The sequence below is a fragment of the Berghia stephanieae genome, chromosome 2, assembly GCF_034508935.2.
Source record: "Berghia stephanieae isolate SIO BIC M18660-M18661 chromosome 2, UCSD_Bste_1.3, whole genome shotgun sequence".
In the NCBI taxonomy this organism is placed as follows: Eukaryota; Metazoa; Mollusca; class Gastropoda; order Nudibranchia; family Aeolidiidae; genus Berghia; species Berghia stephanieae.
Window position 1 is genome coordinate 5,290,363 of NC_088361.1, and position 17,500 is coordinate 5,307,862.

Below are 17,500 nucleotides of genomic sequence, written 5' to 3' on the forward strand. Positions count from 1 at the left end.
GCTCGAACTCATGACCTTCCGATCCGAAAACGAGTGTCATGCCCCAAGACCACATAGCCACACAATTTCTGGTTGTGATTCTTAAAAGTCATCATCATCATCATCATCATCATCATCATCATCATCATCATCATCATCATCATCATAATCACCATCATCAACATCATCATCATCATCATTATCATAATCACCATCATCACTTACATACTTCTTTTACCATCTGTGGATAGCTACAAGTTACAAAATATGAGTTTTGTACAGAAATTAATGAACACATCACACATCACACATAACTGCCAAGTTAAAGGATTTTAATTTTCTGTGTTCCTGAATGAGTGGCTGTGTCCACCTTAATCAGTGGGGGTCTTAATCCGTGACAAAACAGGAAGAAAAAAACACATTACACATACAAGAAACTACAAGTATACCATCACTTTGAGTGGTCAAACGTCTGTTCTCCCTTTGAAAGTTGCTGTAGCATTTTAATATTTCATCCAAATGCAAATGCTTGAAGTTCCTAGGAAAAACAAAATAAACTTTGAATCAACAGCCCCATTTTCTAATTAAAGCAATAATGACTTATTATTATTTCCAAAAAGATGTTTCTTTGTATTCAGCAAAAATCCAATAAAATAGTCCTATTGTGTCAGGGAGAAGTGATTCTAAGACTCAGGAAAAAAATTGCAGAAGAATTCATGTTTCATTATTCTATATCGTTCATCCTAAAAAAAGCTTATTTTAAGAAATTACATATTGCATCAATTTTTATTGTTTTTGTTGTGGGCTGAAAAATGGGTTTGACAAAACATTCTTTCTCACAGATTTTGTCATTTTTTGAAGCTATAAAATCACAGTTTTGTATCATATTGTAAAAGAATTTATGGCATATTTGTATCTGAGAACATGTCAGCAATTAAATCTGAAACTCCATCGATCTAGAATTTCCTGGCGCAGTTAGATGAGCTAAACCTCAAATTTGATATAAATCAAGTCCTCATGTACTGTTTTAAGTAATATCATAAGAGACAGGGAAAATAATGAGGAATTCAATTGAGTAACAGATTCCAACCTCTCACTGAGCTCGAGGAGGACATAGATGTAGAGTCACATTGGGCAAAGATCAAGGAAGTCTACATAACAACTTGCCACGAGGTATTGGGTGTAAAGAAATCGGAACATAAAGAATGGATAAGTCCAAACACCTTGGACCTTATTGAAAAGAGGAGAACAAGGAAGGAACAAATAAATGCAAGACGAACAAGGGCTTCAAGACTGGATGCACAAGAGCAGTATCGAGCCATAGCTAAGGAGTCAAAAGATCTGTGAAGAAAGACAAGGAAGCATTCATGAACAGATTTGCAGAGAAAGCAGAAGCAGCAGCGACAGGAGGACACATGAGGATCCTTTATCAAACTACCAAGACACTTGCTGGAAAATATGGGAAACCAGAGGTACCAGTGAAAGACAAAGATGAGAAAACTATTTTTGGAAAAGATGCTCAATGGAGGGAACATTTCAACTGCTTTCTAAACAGACCACCACCAGACAACCGGCCGGAAATTTTGATTGCAAGGAATGAGCTACCAATTAGCTGTGATCCACCATCGATAGCAGAGATTGTGGGTGCCATTAGCAAGATGAAAAGGGGGAAAGCTGCTGGACCAGACCAGATTCCACCAGAGGCTCTAAAAGTTGATGCTGAAAGAAATGCCGAGGCCCTGCACCCACTATTTGAGAGAATCTGGAATGACGGGATATTCCCAAAGGATTGGAAGGAAGGACATCTTATCAATTCAAGCTTCCAAAGAACGGGGACCTCAGTAATTGTAATAATTATCAAGGAATCACTCTTCTCTCTATCCCAGGAAAGGTTTTCAACCGTATTATTCTTGAGAGAATTAAGAATTCAACAGATACTAAACTGCGAGAAGAACAGGCAGGTTTTCGGAAAAACCGTTCAACCACCGACCAGATTGCCTCTCTGCGAGTCATAGTGGAACAGTCTATAGAATGGAACTCTCCTCTTATTGTCAACTTTCTGGATTACGAGAAGGCTTTTGACAGTATTGACAGAGCAACATTGTGGTAAATTCTGGCACATTATGGACTCCCTGAAAAGATAGTAAACCTCATTAAGGAAATGTATGAAGGATCAAGTTGCAAAGTTGTACATGAAGATCAGCTTACTGACAGCTTTAAAATTAAGACTTGTCAAGCAGGGATGCTTGCTCTCACCATTCCTGTTCATCCTTGCCATTGATTGGCTAATGAAGGAAACCTCCAAAGGGCGAAGAAATGGGATACAGTGGACCCCCTGGACACAGTTGGATGATCTGGCTCTTTTGTCCCACACCTAGGACCAGATGCAAGCAAAAACCACAATTTTAAACAGCTTCTCGGAATCAATTGGTCTAAGAATTCACCCTGCAAAGTCAAAGGTCTTGAGGATAGGTATGCGTCAAAGGGAGCAGATCAAAGTATAAGATCAGGAACTTGAAGATATAGACACTTTCTGCTATCTCGAGAGTATACTTGACAAGGATGGAGGCACGGTAGCACAGGTGAAAGCACGGATAGGAAAGGCACAGGCTGCATTCACATCTTTGAATAGAGTTTGGGGAACTAAAGATATCTCCCTTCGACTAAAGCTAAGACTTTTCAACTCAAACGTGAAGTCTGTCCTACTGTATGGATGTGAAACTTGGAACACATCACAGGCATGTATAAGGAGGGTACAGATTTTCGTAAACAGGTGCATGCATCATAAGCTACTCAGAATAAAATGGATGGATAGAATAAAAAATGAAGAAGTATGGAAAAGAACACAGCAGAAACCAGTGGGAGAGGAAATAGGAAAAAGACGATGGAGGTGGATTGGACACACACTTAGAAAGAATGACTCCACTATAACAAAGAAAGTATGGGACTGGAACCCTCAGGGCAGAAGATCAAGGGGAAGGCCACCAGGAATATGGAGAAGAATTAAAGAAGCTGATATACAGAGAAGTGATAAGACATGGAACGAGATAAAAAAAAGTTAGCTCAGGATAGAGAAGGATGGAAACTGTTTGTCTGTGGCCTATACCCTGACCCAGGGTGAAAAAGGCAATGATGATGATGAGGCCCTGCACCCACTATTTGAGAGAATCTGGAATGACGGGATATTCCCAAAGGATTGGAAGGAAGGACATCTTCTCAAGCTTCTCTGAGCAACTCTGAGACACATGGTCATTACAAGCATAGCATTATTGTCGTGTTCCATTACCATACTGTTAATCAGGACCTAAAGACCGTGAAAGACCATTACATGGTATAAAGAGAAGAGAGAAAAAAGTTAAAAACAATTTTAAAATCACAAAACAGCAACAACAACAACAGCAGCAGCAGCAACAATCAACAACAACGACAATAACAGTGACGATGAAAACAACAACAATAACAATGAAACCTCACACAACAAATTGCAACAACAGAAATATAATACCTTCACTACTCACCACCCTCTAGTAAAGTCTCGATACAAATCAAAGTCAGTCTTTTCTTTACCCATCTGATATGACACCCATGTATTCCAAACAAATAAACTTCTTTCTACAGAGACAAAAGAAACTTTATTATCTACAAAACAAAATAAAACAAATATATAAATATCAATCTTTACACAGTGTATTTTAATGGATGAACCAAGCTCAATGCAATTCCCAATGGTTCATTTCTTCAACATGCCATGGAGGTCGTACACAACCAAACTTCAATTTCATAAAGTACTCATTTTTACCAGCTGGTGATATGATATACACCCAAATTCCAAAGTCACAACATGCTCACTTCCATCTACAGGTCATATACAACCAAATTCCAATTTCACAACATGCTCACTTCCACCTGCAGGTCATATACAACCAAATTCCAATTTCACAAAGTACTCACATCCACTTGCAGGTCATAATATACAACCAAATTCTTATTTCACAAAGTACTTACATCCACCTGCAGGTCATATACAACCAAATTCCTATTTCACAAAGTACTTACATCCACCTGCAGGTCATATACAACCAAATTCCTATTTCACAAAGTACTTACATCCACCTGCAGGTCATATACAACCAAGTTCCTATTTCACAAAGTACTTACATCCACCTGCAGGTCATATACAGCCAAGTTCCTATTTCACAAAGTACTCACATCCACTTGCAGGTCATAATATACAACCAAATTCCTATTTCACAAAGTACTTACATCCACCTGCAGGTCATATACAACCAAATTCCTATTTCACAAAGTACTTACATTCACCTGCAGGTCATATACAACCAAGTTCCTATTTCACAAAGTACTTACATCCACCTGCAGGTCATATACAACCAAGTTCCTATTTCACAAAGTACTCACATCCACTTGCAGGTCATAATATACAACCAAATTCCTATTTCACAAAGTACTTACATCCACCTGCAGGTCATATACAACCAAATTCCTATTTCACAAAGTACTCACATCCACCTGCAGGTCATATACAACCAAATTCCTATTTCACAAAGTACTCACTTCCACCTGCAGGTCATATACAACCAAATTCCTATTTCACAAAGTACTCACTTCCACCTGCAGGTCATATACACCCAAATTCCTATTTCACAAAGTACTCACTTCCACCTGCAGGTCATATACAACCAAATTCCGATTTCACAAAGAACTCACATCCACCTGCAGGTCATATACACCCAAATTCCTATTTCACAAAGTACTCACATCCACCTGCAAGTCATATACACCCAAATTCCTATTTCACAAAGTACTCACATTCACCTGCAGGTCATATACACCCAAATTCCTATTTCACAAAGTACTCACATCCACCTGCAGGTCATATACAACCAAGTTCCAGTTTCGCAATATACTCACTTCCACCTGCATATACAACCAAGTTCCAATTTCATAAAATACCCATTTTTTTCATACGAGCATAGCACTCTTCCAATATCTCTTACTTAATTTAACCATAAATCATTCGCACCTCAGTAAAATTAAAATGGGATAGTGACTGTTGAGTATCATACTCAAGGATACAATGCTAAAGCAAATCATTATCACTCACCCAGTTACCGATAGTTATGTAAGTAAAGTATGGAGGTAACTTCCAAAATGCCTTTATCCAATTTTAGAAATTGCTCAATTGTCCTTCAAAGTTTAATCAAAATCATAAAATGAAATACATAGTTGCTACAAGGTTTAAAATTTAGTTGCAGACCAAAATAATAATTTACAGTGACTTACAAGTAAATACACTAAATGATACAAGGACATTTGAAAGAGCTAGCTAACTGTTGAAGGATTTTTTAAAGGAATCAATTTTAAATTCAGTTTTGAAAGATTTATAAGAGGTAGACTTCCTACTATCTTCTAGAAGAGAATTTCCTATTACTGGAGACAAATGTCTGAAACGTATTTGAGCGAGTTTTGATTTTGGAATAGAGACAGTCAAAGAATGTGTTGGGTGATTTTTAGATTTTTCAGACATGTGGTAGTGTTACATAAACGGTAATGGACTCGTGTTTCAAGGACAATGAATAATCTATGGATGCCTGCATAATAATAATATTATGTACATAAACTGATATCCAGATGTCTAAAAAGCGTTATCAAAAAAGTCTTCAACCCCTACCTGAGCCGATAATTTTCTGTACTTCCTCGGAGTATTTAGAGAGTTGACTAGGGAAAAAATATCACATTTAGATCATAAGACACCAAGGAAGACAATGACCTGATTCTCACAGATTATTATCTATTATTAAATTTATCAGTAATTTAAAAAAAAAAAAAAAGAGAATGAAATTGATGGGTATAACAGGTGGTGACAATAAAGTTTGCAAGCTCTTAAATGTTTTCAGATTTACAGTGAACAGTTGATTAAGCCATTGAATTCAAATACCAAGAAAATTAATTTGTATTAAGGAGTTATGCGGGGGTAAATTTTTGCCGATTTTGGTGCCCGATACCAAAATTGAGTTATTAACATTTTTGGGTACTTGAACAATTCAACTTTCGATCTTTACCATTTATATCACTGAAAAGAATTTTTTAATTTTAATAACATTTTCAAACCATGCTTAACAAATTCATCAAAACGATGAGTTAAAGAGGAGTAGGAAGAGAAGAAGGAGAAGGAGGAGAGAGGAGGAGGAGAGAAGGAAGAGAGGAAGAGAGAAGAAAGGAAGAAGAAGAAGAAGAAGAAGAAGAAGAAGAAGAAGAAGAAGAAGAGAAGAAGAAGAAGAAGAAGAAGAAGAAGAAAGAAGAAGAGAGAAGAAAGAAGAAGAAGAAGAAGAAGAAGAAAGAAGAAGAAGAAAGAAGAAGAAGAAGAAGAAGAAGAAAGAAGAAGAAGAAGAAGAAGAAGAAGAAGAAGAAGAAGAAGAAGAAGAAGAAGAAGAAGAAGAAGAAGAAGAGAAAGAAGAAGAAGAAGAAGAAGAAGAAAGAAGAAGAAGAAGAAGAAGAAGAAGAAGAAGAAGAAGAAGAAGAAGAAGAAAAGAAGAAGAAGAAGAAGAAGAAGAAGAAGAAGAAGAGAAGAAAGAAGAAGAAGAAGAAGAAGAAGAAGAAGAAGAAGAAAGAAGAAGAAGAAGAAGAAGAAGAAGAAGAAGAAAGAAGAAGAAGAAGAAGAAGAAAGAAGAAGAAGAAAAGAGAAGAAGAAGAAGAAGAAGAAGAAGAAGAAGAAGAAAGAAGAAGAAGAAGAAGAAGAAGAAGAAGAAGAAGAAGAAGAAGAAGAAGAAGAAGAAGAAGAAGAAGAAGAAGAAGAAGAAGAAGAAGAAGAAGAAGAAGAAGAAGAAGAAGAAGAAGAAGAAGAAGAAGAAGATAAAGAAGAAGAAATATGTTTGGAAATAAATACTTACTGCTCTGTTTTGTCATCCAGACCAAAAATCCTTTTGAGGGTCAAAGCAATATACTGAATGGCAACAAATTCTGTCTCAGGATAAAATGTATTTGATCTGACATCAGATGGAACTTTATGAAAAGTTCTCAGGCACTCATTTTTCAGTTCATCTGTAAAAAAATTGACCCATCTATATAACTTTGGTGACAGCTCAATAAACTTGTACAATTACAATAATAATAATAATAATAATAAATAATAATAATAATAATAATAATATAATATTAATATATAATAATAATAATAATAATAATAATAATAATAATAATAATAATAATAATAATAATAATAATAATAATAATAATAATACCAAGGTGGACAACGACAACAATGACAACAACAGAAAGAGTAACAAAAACAGTAAGAGAGAGAAAGACAGAAACAGTAAGAGAAAGAGAGAGAGGCACAGCAAACGTCTCTATTGCAGAATCAATACCATCTTTACTTACTCAAAATTATTTATAATGCCGGGGATAAAAAACAAGGATCAAAATGAACAGTTTTTTTTAGTGAAAATTATTCAAATAAGTTTCAAGCTATTTCCTTTTTATTTAGAAGTTCTTAAGTATACTACAACAAAGTCCCATATATAGATCTACGAGCTTTTTTGAAGTTTTTCCTTTTATACGTCTATTAGAGAGTAAAAATCAATTGGGATTTAATCCACTTGAAAACAATACAATTCTCATTAGAATATTAGCACAGTGGTGATAATGACATCATGTAACATGCTGAGAAAGGTCAATCCATAGAAAAAATATCAAAACAACCAGTCATAGACCAGCCATCCTGAAAAAAAAAAAAAAGTTAAAATCCCAGCCAAACTGAAACTTTGGTCTATAGAAGGAATGAAATCGACGTCACTCAGCTCCTTGTTATTGTTTATAGACTGCTATTTCGGTGATTAGTTCTCACGACATTATTATACCAATCAGACTATAAACGTTCAAGGTTACACATAGTTTTGTGTGTTGGTACATTATATCCGGCTGTTGCATGTTGTGAGTATTTTACCTACATACATATCATCCATATAAGAAAATACTAAAAACTGCATTCTATCCAATAATATGACTATAAAAGTTTACTTGCAAGAATTATGTTTTAATAATGTATGGCCTTAAGATTCAAAATCCTAAATCAATGGTCCAATGACAACCAAAACGTTTTTTTTACCCTACAGCAAGACATAGAATATATCACCCCAGACTCATCATTCAGTTTCAGCTCAAAATTGTTCACTGTGTGGAATACATCTAGATTATTTTTAGTAATCAGTTCCAAGCGATTGAATGTCATCAAAGCATTAGTGGAAGACAGCCCTAGCTGATTCTCTGAACGATGAAAATATAAAGGTTGGATAATAAATATAATTATTATCATTATTCTTCATTTCCCATTCATATTGCATTCATATCCTTTCTTTAAAAAATCTAGCATTGTGGAGAACATTGTGCTTATTTGAGTCAATAAAAAAATTGATATGGTGCACACCTCTACTGAAAGATTTGAAAAATAGAAATGTACTTTTTACAGATAGATAAACAGATAACTTGATTTCCTTTTATAATTTAAAGTCAGTTTGAAAGTTTGTTAAGTCAAACAGATATCATAAAAAATTTACCGAAGACACTAACATCTCATGGCCACACCCTCAACTCTATCTGTCCAGTAGAGTCCTTACTTCCGTTGTGTTGATTTAGCAGTAATCAGTGTTGTTATATAGTAGTGTGTTCTCATTGCGTGTATGTTTATGTCTGTGTGTGTGTGTGTGTGTGTGTGTGGTGTATACATGTGTGTGTGTGTGTGTGTGTTTTGGAATGTGGTTGCGTAGAAGAAAAAAAAAGGGGGGGGGGGGGGGGGGGGGGTGTCCATCATGTAGAGAAATTCCTGAGCAAGGGGGGGGGGGGGTGTTTGTTGCTACGAACTGTCAGATTGGCATTTTTCAGCAAATCGTGGCATTCATAGTGATATAATTCACTTGATCACATGACGGTATTCAGATTTACAGAAATTTTTAACAAATTTCATAGATTAACAACATCATCTAATATTACTGCTGATATTACTGTCGTTTTTATGCCATCGATGTGATAATTATTGCCCTGGGAAACTGTCAATTGGTTCTGTCTAGCTTCTAGCCTGAACAAACCAAAAGTAGACAGATTCTGGGACTTTATATTTTTCGCGTCCGCTTCAGATTTTCATTTGACCTCATATAAGTAAAGGGGAGACATTCCGAAAGCTCCTACATCCTCAGTATTCATTCAATTTGTATTTTCACCGTTGATCTTTTGTCAGCCGTTTATTTATTCAATTTGTCATCATATAAAAGCGTTTTAAAAACTCTAGAACAAACCTTGATAGATTTGTGAAAGTTTAAAATTTCCTAATTTGACCATTGTTTTGATTCTCGGCCGCCATTTTAATTTGTGAAGTATTGAAGGTAGTGCAAAGCACTCCCAAGTAAAGCGTGGTAAAGACTTGCGACTTATTGATATTGATATCTACTGACTGATAAACTAAAATCATGCCGAATAAAGCATGGCAGCAACGACAAGCACATCGATTAAAATGTGCATCTAATCGTAATCAAGCTAATCAAGAAAATGATTCTGGAAATATCAAATGAAAACAGTTCTTTCCCCACAAATTGCGGGCTTTTTACTAGTTTAATAAAAATAATTTGTAATAATAATCTATTTGTAACAATATGTTGCTAATGCATAACAATATGTGACGACTGTAGTGTGGTACAACTGCCAAAGGGATGAAGAATTAAGGACTGAAATATTTGTTGAAAGAAGAGAGGAGTGGTTCTTCTCCAAAAACTTAAGTGTTTCTTCTCTAGCTTTCTTCACTCAAATTCTTCAACATAGTGAAAGATAAACTGATTTGTGTGCCATAAATTATAAACAACATTTAATTACCTGGTAAATGGAGTCTTGTCACCAGTTCTTTTATCATAGCTTTTACATTTGGAGTTGGAAAAATTCTCATGGACAAAAAACGAGTGATCTTATTCATTTCTTCAATCATGGTCTGGACTGTAATTGGAGACTAAAAAGATATAAACATTATAGATAAAATTAAAATATTGCCGATGGTCGCTATATTTAAATGTGTTACTTCAAGACTTAAATAAATGATATAAGTAAATTTAAATACATCAGTCAGTTAGAATGAGAGTTTTAAAGCACACATGACTATATTACTGCTAGTCTTTAGCAACAGAGATGTGCTTTGAATACATAACAGAATTCTTTTTTTTCCAAGGAGAGTAAAATAAATTTATAAACACTGTGTAAATGAATTTGCTTTGCATCAATTTGTGTTCATGCTTTTCTATATGCCAAGAAAAAGCTTTTAACCTTGTAATCTAGATATAATTTCGTATGCCTTAAAAGTTTGACTTATCCTCAAATAGGCTTACATATAATTGACTTATCCTCAAATAGGCTTACATATAATTGACTTATCCTCAAACAGGCTTACATATAACCGCTTGTAGTAATCAGGACAATGGCCAGTGAATAAAATTCAGTTCTCGGCCCAATTCTATGAAACTTTAATACTACATGTGTAGAAATATATTCATACAAATTTAATTTCTAGATGTTCACCTAGAACCGTGTTAAATTGATTAAAACAACTCCATCACCAGATGTTCATTTAACTCTCTCAAGTTCATATGAATGGAAAATCGAACAAATTTGAACTTAAGAGAGTTAATCCAGTCCACTCCGGATAATCGCAACATTTCCCTGGAAATGGAATTAATTATACAGTGGAACCTCCCGATAACGACATGCCACGGGACCGAGTTTTTATGTCGTTATCCGGAGGTGTCGTTATTTAGAGGTTTCCAAGATGGCGGACAAAGTGGGCGTGGTAAGGCCCGCGGGACCAGTTTTTATTAACATTGACAAAACAAACAAAACATTGTAGTGTATTCCTCTTAGAGGGTTCTTGTGCGTGTGTCTGGATGAGACTTTTAGGTGATCTGAACTGAGTACACTGATAGTGTGTTCCTGGAATCTACATCTGTTCCCTATTTAAACCATTCCCCTTTGTCTTACTTTTTCTTATGTCATTTCAATTGTAAATCTAGAATGTTTTTTACTATCCAATTTTCTTCCTTTTATACTGGCGCTGATATGACATAGATGTGTCACAAGCGCTGTAAAACCCTTTAAAACAAACAAAAACAGGTGTAATTCGGACGCTGCGAGTTAGATAAAATTCCTCCTCCTCCCACAAAAACACTACTACTACTACTACTACTACTACTTCTATCACCACATAATATCACATTTTCCAAGATTTTGTGTTTACTTGCCTACACTTACATTTATACCTTGGTTTTTATTAACGCATATCAGCCAAGATTCGTCAAAAAAAGCTGCGTTCTCATTGGTTTCAAAAGCTGCGTTCTCATTGATTCAAGCAGGAATAGTTTTTATAAACTTTGAGTACTCATACTCGGTATTTTTAGTATCAGATATCTACGAAAACTGCCGAAAATCGCCAAAATGATGTCGTTATTCGGAGGTTTTATCAAAAAGTGTGTCGTTATTTGGAGGTTTTTTTTACTGATCTTAAATAGAAAAAATATCGGGACCACGGGTCAATGTCGTTATCAGGAGGTTGTCGCTATTCGGAGGTGTCGTAATTGGGAGGTTCCACTGTATGTAAAAGTCACTGGTTAATTGTATCACATTTCGGTTAATCGCAACAAATTTTCGACCTCAAATAGTAACAACTTCAAGAAATCAATCAAACAAAATCTCATGATAAATTTCATCATAGGTGAAATCATGACAGGTTGAAGAATCAAGAGTGGGCAGGTTTTAATGCTACAGTGGTGTGTCAACACCATGTTAGAGACAATTGAGCTTTTTTATATAGCGCAACATCCACTAAATTTGCTCAAAGCACTTTACAAGGGGTCCCTGGCAAACAGCAACATTTAACATTTAGGACGGGACATGACGCCTGTTAGGCGATGTTACATTTTTGATTCGGACAGAGACAACACTGTAAATGGCCAGGTACTCAATTTACACCTGAGTACAGTAAGAGAATGTGAGTAAAGAGTCTTTTCCAAGGACTCATCTATGCGCTGAGCGAGGCTCGAACTCAGGACCTTACCGATCCGAAAGCGAGTGTCATACTACTAGACCACAGAGCCGCACAAAGAGGGCGGGGCTTTGCAGAATGGGTTTGTGAGGTCATCTCTGACCATTAGAGGGGGTTGGGCATAGTCTAGACAACAGGTAAACAATAACAGCTGTAAGGAGAGACTGAGCGATATCCTTTGTTTTGGGATTGACAACTGTGAATTGTGACCAAATGGGTTTGGTGAGAGCTTATTGTATCTCGTCACGGCTAATCTCTTTGACTCTTACAAATGCTGAGAACAAAGAGTGAAAGTTAATCCAATCTGAATAAGATGTCAGCTGCCATATGGTTTATGTTTCAATCAAATCGCTTAGTCTACGGAGGACTAAGGATGATGTTTGAGTTTACCATACATATGTGTAAAATGTTCCAATAGTGGACAGGATACTCAACTACGGTTAATTGCAACGGTGGATAATCACAACATTATCGCTGATCCCAAGTTTTGCAATTATCCAGAGTGGACTGTACCTGGATAATCTGTTGATTTTATAGTCCATTACTCTCTCACACACAAGATACATTAAAAAAATTTGGAGTTAAAACTTTCAATAAAAGGGTCTTATTGAAACCGTTTTTTTTAATTCTTACCGGCATAAACAAGTACATATCACCGACAGATAGAGGCATGTCACTATTCAACAAATGCGTTGTTGACATGAAGGGAACCCTGCCCTCATAAATCCATCTGAAATATGATATGAAGCTTAGATTTAAACTCGAGCTATTACATAAATTGGCAAAAACCATTATGCAAAGGACCTTGGAGGAAGGCAGAAGGAGAGGACGGCAAAGTGCTGGATGGATAATTTAAAGGAATGGACAAGGCTGGACAGCCCAAAACTAATGAGGAAAGCTAAGGACAGGTCTGGATGTAGGGCCTTTATCTCTCATGTCTACTCAATGACCACCACTGTCAGGAGAATGAGGCGAGGTGAGGTGCGGTTTTATATGAATGAAATGTGCTTAAAGTGCTTTACAATGGGTTACAAGCAAACAGAAACACTTAACATGCAAGACAAGACAAGTACTCATTTTACACCTAGGATCATTGGGAGAATGTGAGTAAAGAGCCTTTTTCAAGGACTCAAATTTGCATCACCTAAAGCAGGACTTGAACCAAAGATCGACCAGTCTAAGGCAAGTGTCATACCTCAAGACCACACATTTCAAAGAAGATTGTATAAACATGTTTATATATGAGAAACACAATTTTCAATAATATTTGTTTTTCTAATGTTGCATTGAAAATCATTTGTTTGAGTAGGCAACAAGTTAAGCATTTACCCATCTTTCTCAAGGCAAATTTGGAAAATGTTTTTTAAGGTGCAAACTATTTTGTGTTCATTGCAGTTACGACATTAATTGAATTTAGAATAATCTATCGTATTTCTATATCCAAATCTTTATGGGCAGAAAAGATATCTTCTGATTAAGATGGAAAGGACACCAAAAGTTAATTTTCAAAAGGTGTATTGGAGGAATTATGACGACAATGTTGATGATGATGATGATGATGATGATGTTCACAATGATGATGATGATGATGGGTTGTCACACACCCTCAGCAGGCTTGGACAAACATATCTGGTTATTTACAAACAATTTAATGAATGAATTTGACATCACTCTGCTCTTAGTTATTATTTTTAGACTGCTAGTTGGGTCATTAATTCTCAAGAGATTCTCTCAATCAGATTATAATCTGATGATATGAATTTAAGTTAACACTGGCCGTTCACAGACCTTCAAATTAAAACTGTTTGTTGCAAGGCACTGTAACTGTGCATTTACTATTAATTTCTTTAGAAGTTATTTTCAGAAAAAAAAAAACAGCAATTGCACGAGAATTGAACTGGAAAATCCAGATAATTGCTTTTGAGATAAAACAGGCAGGGGTTGTAGGAATGCAAGTGGATGGAGCCAACATCAACAATATGCTGCTATGTTCATTTTTGTTTGAATGTCTTCAAAAGATAGCGTCTAAAAATGACATTCTGTCATTCCTACCTTGTTTGTATCGTAACAAATGTGACGATTTTCCTGTAGTTGGTAAGGAGAGGGTTAACACAATAGCAGTGAAAACAGGACAAATACCCAGAAATTGTACATATTGTTGTAAATGATGTTCTTCAAATCATTAATAAGGGTTCCTGCACACTTTTTAACCTTCTTGATTTATCAGCAGCTTTTGACACTATCAATCACGACTTGCTGTTAAAACACATAGAAATAACTTCCAGCATTTCTGGTACGTTACTCAGTTGGTTTAAATCGTATCTATTAGAAAGACAACAAATTGTAGTTGTAAATAGTTTGAAGTCTGATCAAATTTCTTTGAACTATGGTGTCCCACAGGGGTCAGTTCCTGGATCTGTGCTCTTTGTTCTCTTCATACATCCACTTTCAAAGGTTATCAGGGGGCTTTGGCCTGCCCTACTACCAATTTGCTAATGACACCCAGTTGTTTGGATCTGAATGACCATAAATTTACAAAATGTCATAAGTACATGTGAAAAATGTGTACTGGGTGTAAGGGATTGGATGGTTAGGAACAGGCTAAGGCTGAAAGAAAACGAAAACGGAGGTGATGTATGTAGGGAACAGACGATTTCAGAACGAGACGAAATTGAAAGTAGGAGAGGTGTCAATAGATATTGTTGACAAGGTAAAAAATCTTGGAGCATTCTTAGATTCAGAAATGTTGATGGACCACCAAATCAAAACAATGACCAGTCATTAATATGTCAGTTGAAAAAAATTGGATCTATTCGACAGTTCCTTCCTCAGGATGTATCCAACAAACTTGTCGTTTCTCTTTTATTTTCAAAGCTGGAATACTGTAATGTTCTGTTGTTTGGTTTCTCGGAAAATAAGCTCTGGGGGCTGCAGATGGTCTAAAATAATGCTGCCAGATTGGTCTTATGAAGGCAGAAGTTTGACTCTGTCACACAGAAGATTACACTGGCTGCCAGTTGAGAAAAGGGTCAAATTCAAACCACGTGTCTTAGTTTATTGCTGTCTGGAAAATACTGCCCCTCCCTACCATACAGAACTAATTAAGAAATATTCCACAACCCAATCTATGAGTCCTCCAATGACACCACCCGTTTGGCTTTCCCACGCATTCGCACAAAGGCGGGAACAAGGTCCTTTCTCATTTTGGTCTGTCTTTATGGAGTACCATCCACAGAGTATTCGAGAATCAAAATCACTGTCTGTGTTCAAGAAATCCTTGAAAACATTTCTTTTTTGATGTCATGCATTTTCTTTGATATTGCTTTTGTGTTGATGTAAAGCACCAAGAGCCTCATGGTTGAGGATACTGTGTGCTCTATTATTATTATTATTATTATTATTATTATTATTATTATTATTATTATTATTGTTTTTATTTTTATTATTGTTATCATATGCAAAGGGAAAAAAATCTTACCTCACAAGCTGAACTAAAAGAATCTCTGGATTTGTATATCGTAATCCAATATAGATGAAAGCCACTGTTTTTTTCAAATCCATCCATTGTGGAGACTTTTTGACCCACTGAGTGACGAATTAAAATTAAGAAGTCTTTAAAATTAGAGATGGCAAATGTTACAATTGGAATTGTTATAAGGACCATTATGTAGTTCGATGCATCAAAAATGTTTTGAGTCTTAAGGAAATTATATGGATTGTGCAATAATTACAACAAATAAATTAACAAATGCCCATCCACAGAATGATGGTTGTCAAAATTTCAAGTCATTATCATAATCCCATGCATTTATTGTTATCAGGAGAGAGAGAGAGAGAGAGAGAGAGAGAGAGAGAGAGAGAGAGAGAGAGAGAGAGAGAGAGAGAGAGAGTTAGGGAGGTATGAGAGATGTGTTTAGTTTTGTTTAGCTTTTTGTTGGTCTACTTCAATGTCATTGTATTTCCTCCTTACTATTCATTTGCTTAATTATTTTCAGAAATTCATTAGTCTATGGCAATACCGAATGTAAATTTCCAGAAATGGATAAATAATAATAAAAAATACAAAGTACTGTAATTCACACATATTCTTGAAGAAATGTCAATGACGATTAAAAGAAAAAATTAATCAATTCTATGTTCGAAACACAGATAAGATTCTTTCAATCGTAATGATTTGGCAAGTTGAGGTCACTGGTTTTCCGAGGCAATCACATTTTTTCAGCATTTGGAATATACCCCATTTTATTCCTTATGCGAATTTAAATATTTTCATTTAGATGAATGCGCTTATGAGATACAATGTAAAAGCATGCTTAAAAATATTTTAATAACTGTATAGCTATCCTACACAAATGTACTTTAGTGTGAGTGAAGTATATTTCTTATTTCCTGAACTTTTTTTACAACCACTAAATAGGGATAGAAAAGTAAGCAAGTGTTACCAAAAGTTAGTGAAAATTAATAAGATTTTAACTCACCTCAACAGAGCAGCATAATGACATACTGGATATAAATTGAATACTTACTACTTTTGTCTTTTAGGTGCCTGGGAATCTTCCAGGCTGCTGTCTATCAGATCCTGAATTAAATCAGGTGTTTGTTTTTTTTTCTTCAGGAATTCCAGAAATCTCTGGAAAAGTGGCACCTCTGACTATAGATTTTCCAGTCAGTTTTGATTATTTTCTCCACATGAGTGTGACATGTCAATTACATTTGAATCAAATTCTATTACTAATTTAATTTACACCCTCGTGCAAAAAATATATTTAAAAATTACCGAATCGAGCAATTTGGGCATAAAGAAATAAATTGATTTACCGTTTTTTGTTTGTTCCCTATAATAAACCTCCTGGAATTCTCATCTGAGCTAGAGTCTGATGAATCAGGATGTCTTCTTTTCTGTGGAGGTAGGATGAAGAAAAGAAATGTTTGCATTTACTCAGCTTGGATTTCGAAAAGGAAAAAAAAAAAAGTATTTGTAGAGAGAGAGAGAGAGAGAGAGAGAGAGAGAGAGAGAGAGAGAGAGAGAGAGAGAGAGAGAGAGAGAGAGAGAGAGAGAGAGAAAGAGAGAGAGAGAGAGAGAGAGAGAAAGAGAGAGAGAGAGAGAGACAGAGAAAGAGAGAGAGAGAGAGAGAGAGAGAGAGAGAGAGAGAGAAAAGAGAGAGTGTGTGTGTGTCACATTAGGCATATCTTATATCCTTTATAGTTGAGATGTTAATATATACAGAGGACTCAGGGACATTAGTTATAATAGACAATGGCTATAATAATAATATTTACCTTTGGCATTTCATCAACACTCCTTTTCAAGATATACGGCAATAAAATCAGCTAATAGTTGGATTTTTTCCAAGAGCAATAACTCTGACAATATATTTCTTTTAAAAATGCAGCTTACCTTTGGCCTATTCAAAGGTTGCTCCAAAGTTCCAC

General features: G+C 35.5%; 1 protein-coding gene across 3 annotated transcripts in view; it reads right to left on the bottom strand.

The window, feature by feature from the left end:
• LOC144964202 (TATA box-binding protein-associated factor RNA polymerase I subunit B-like) overlaps positions 1–17,500 on the bottom strand; it is a 38,094-nt gene that overhangs the window by 7,383 nt on the left and 13,211 nt on the right. For all 3 annotated transcript variants that reach the window (XM_078898188.1, XM_078898187.1, XM_078898189.1), the window contains 9 exons: positions 17,466–17,500; positions 16,886–16,966; positions 15,546–15,652; positions 12,701–12,797; positions 9,859–9,988; positions 6,888–7,038; positions 5,669–5,715; positions 3,498–3,591; positions 429–517 (listed from right to left, as the gene is read on the bottom strand). The exon at positions 17,466–17,500 is cut by the window's right edge and continues 11 nt beyond it. In XM_078898188.1, the coding sequence (XP_078754314.1) occupies positions 429–517; positions 3,498–3,591; positions 5,669–5,715; positions 6,888–7,038; positions 9,859–9,988; positions 12,701–12,797; positions 15,546–15,652; positions 16,886–16,966; positions 17,466–17,500 (831 nt within the window). The remainder of the gene's footprint in view (positions 1–428; positions 518–3,497; positions 3,592–5,668; positions 5,716–6,887; positions 7,039–9,858; positions 9,989–12,700; positions 12,798–15,545; positions 15,653–16,885; positions 16,967–17,465) is intronic.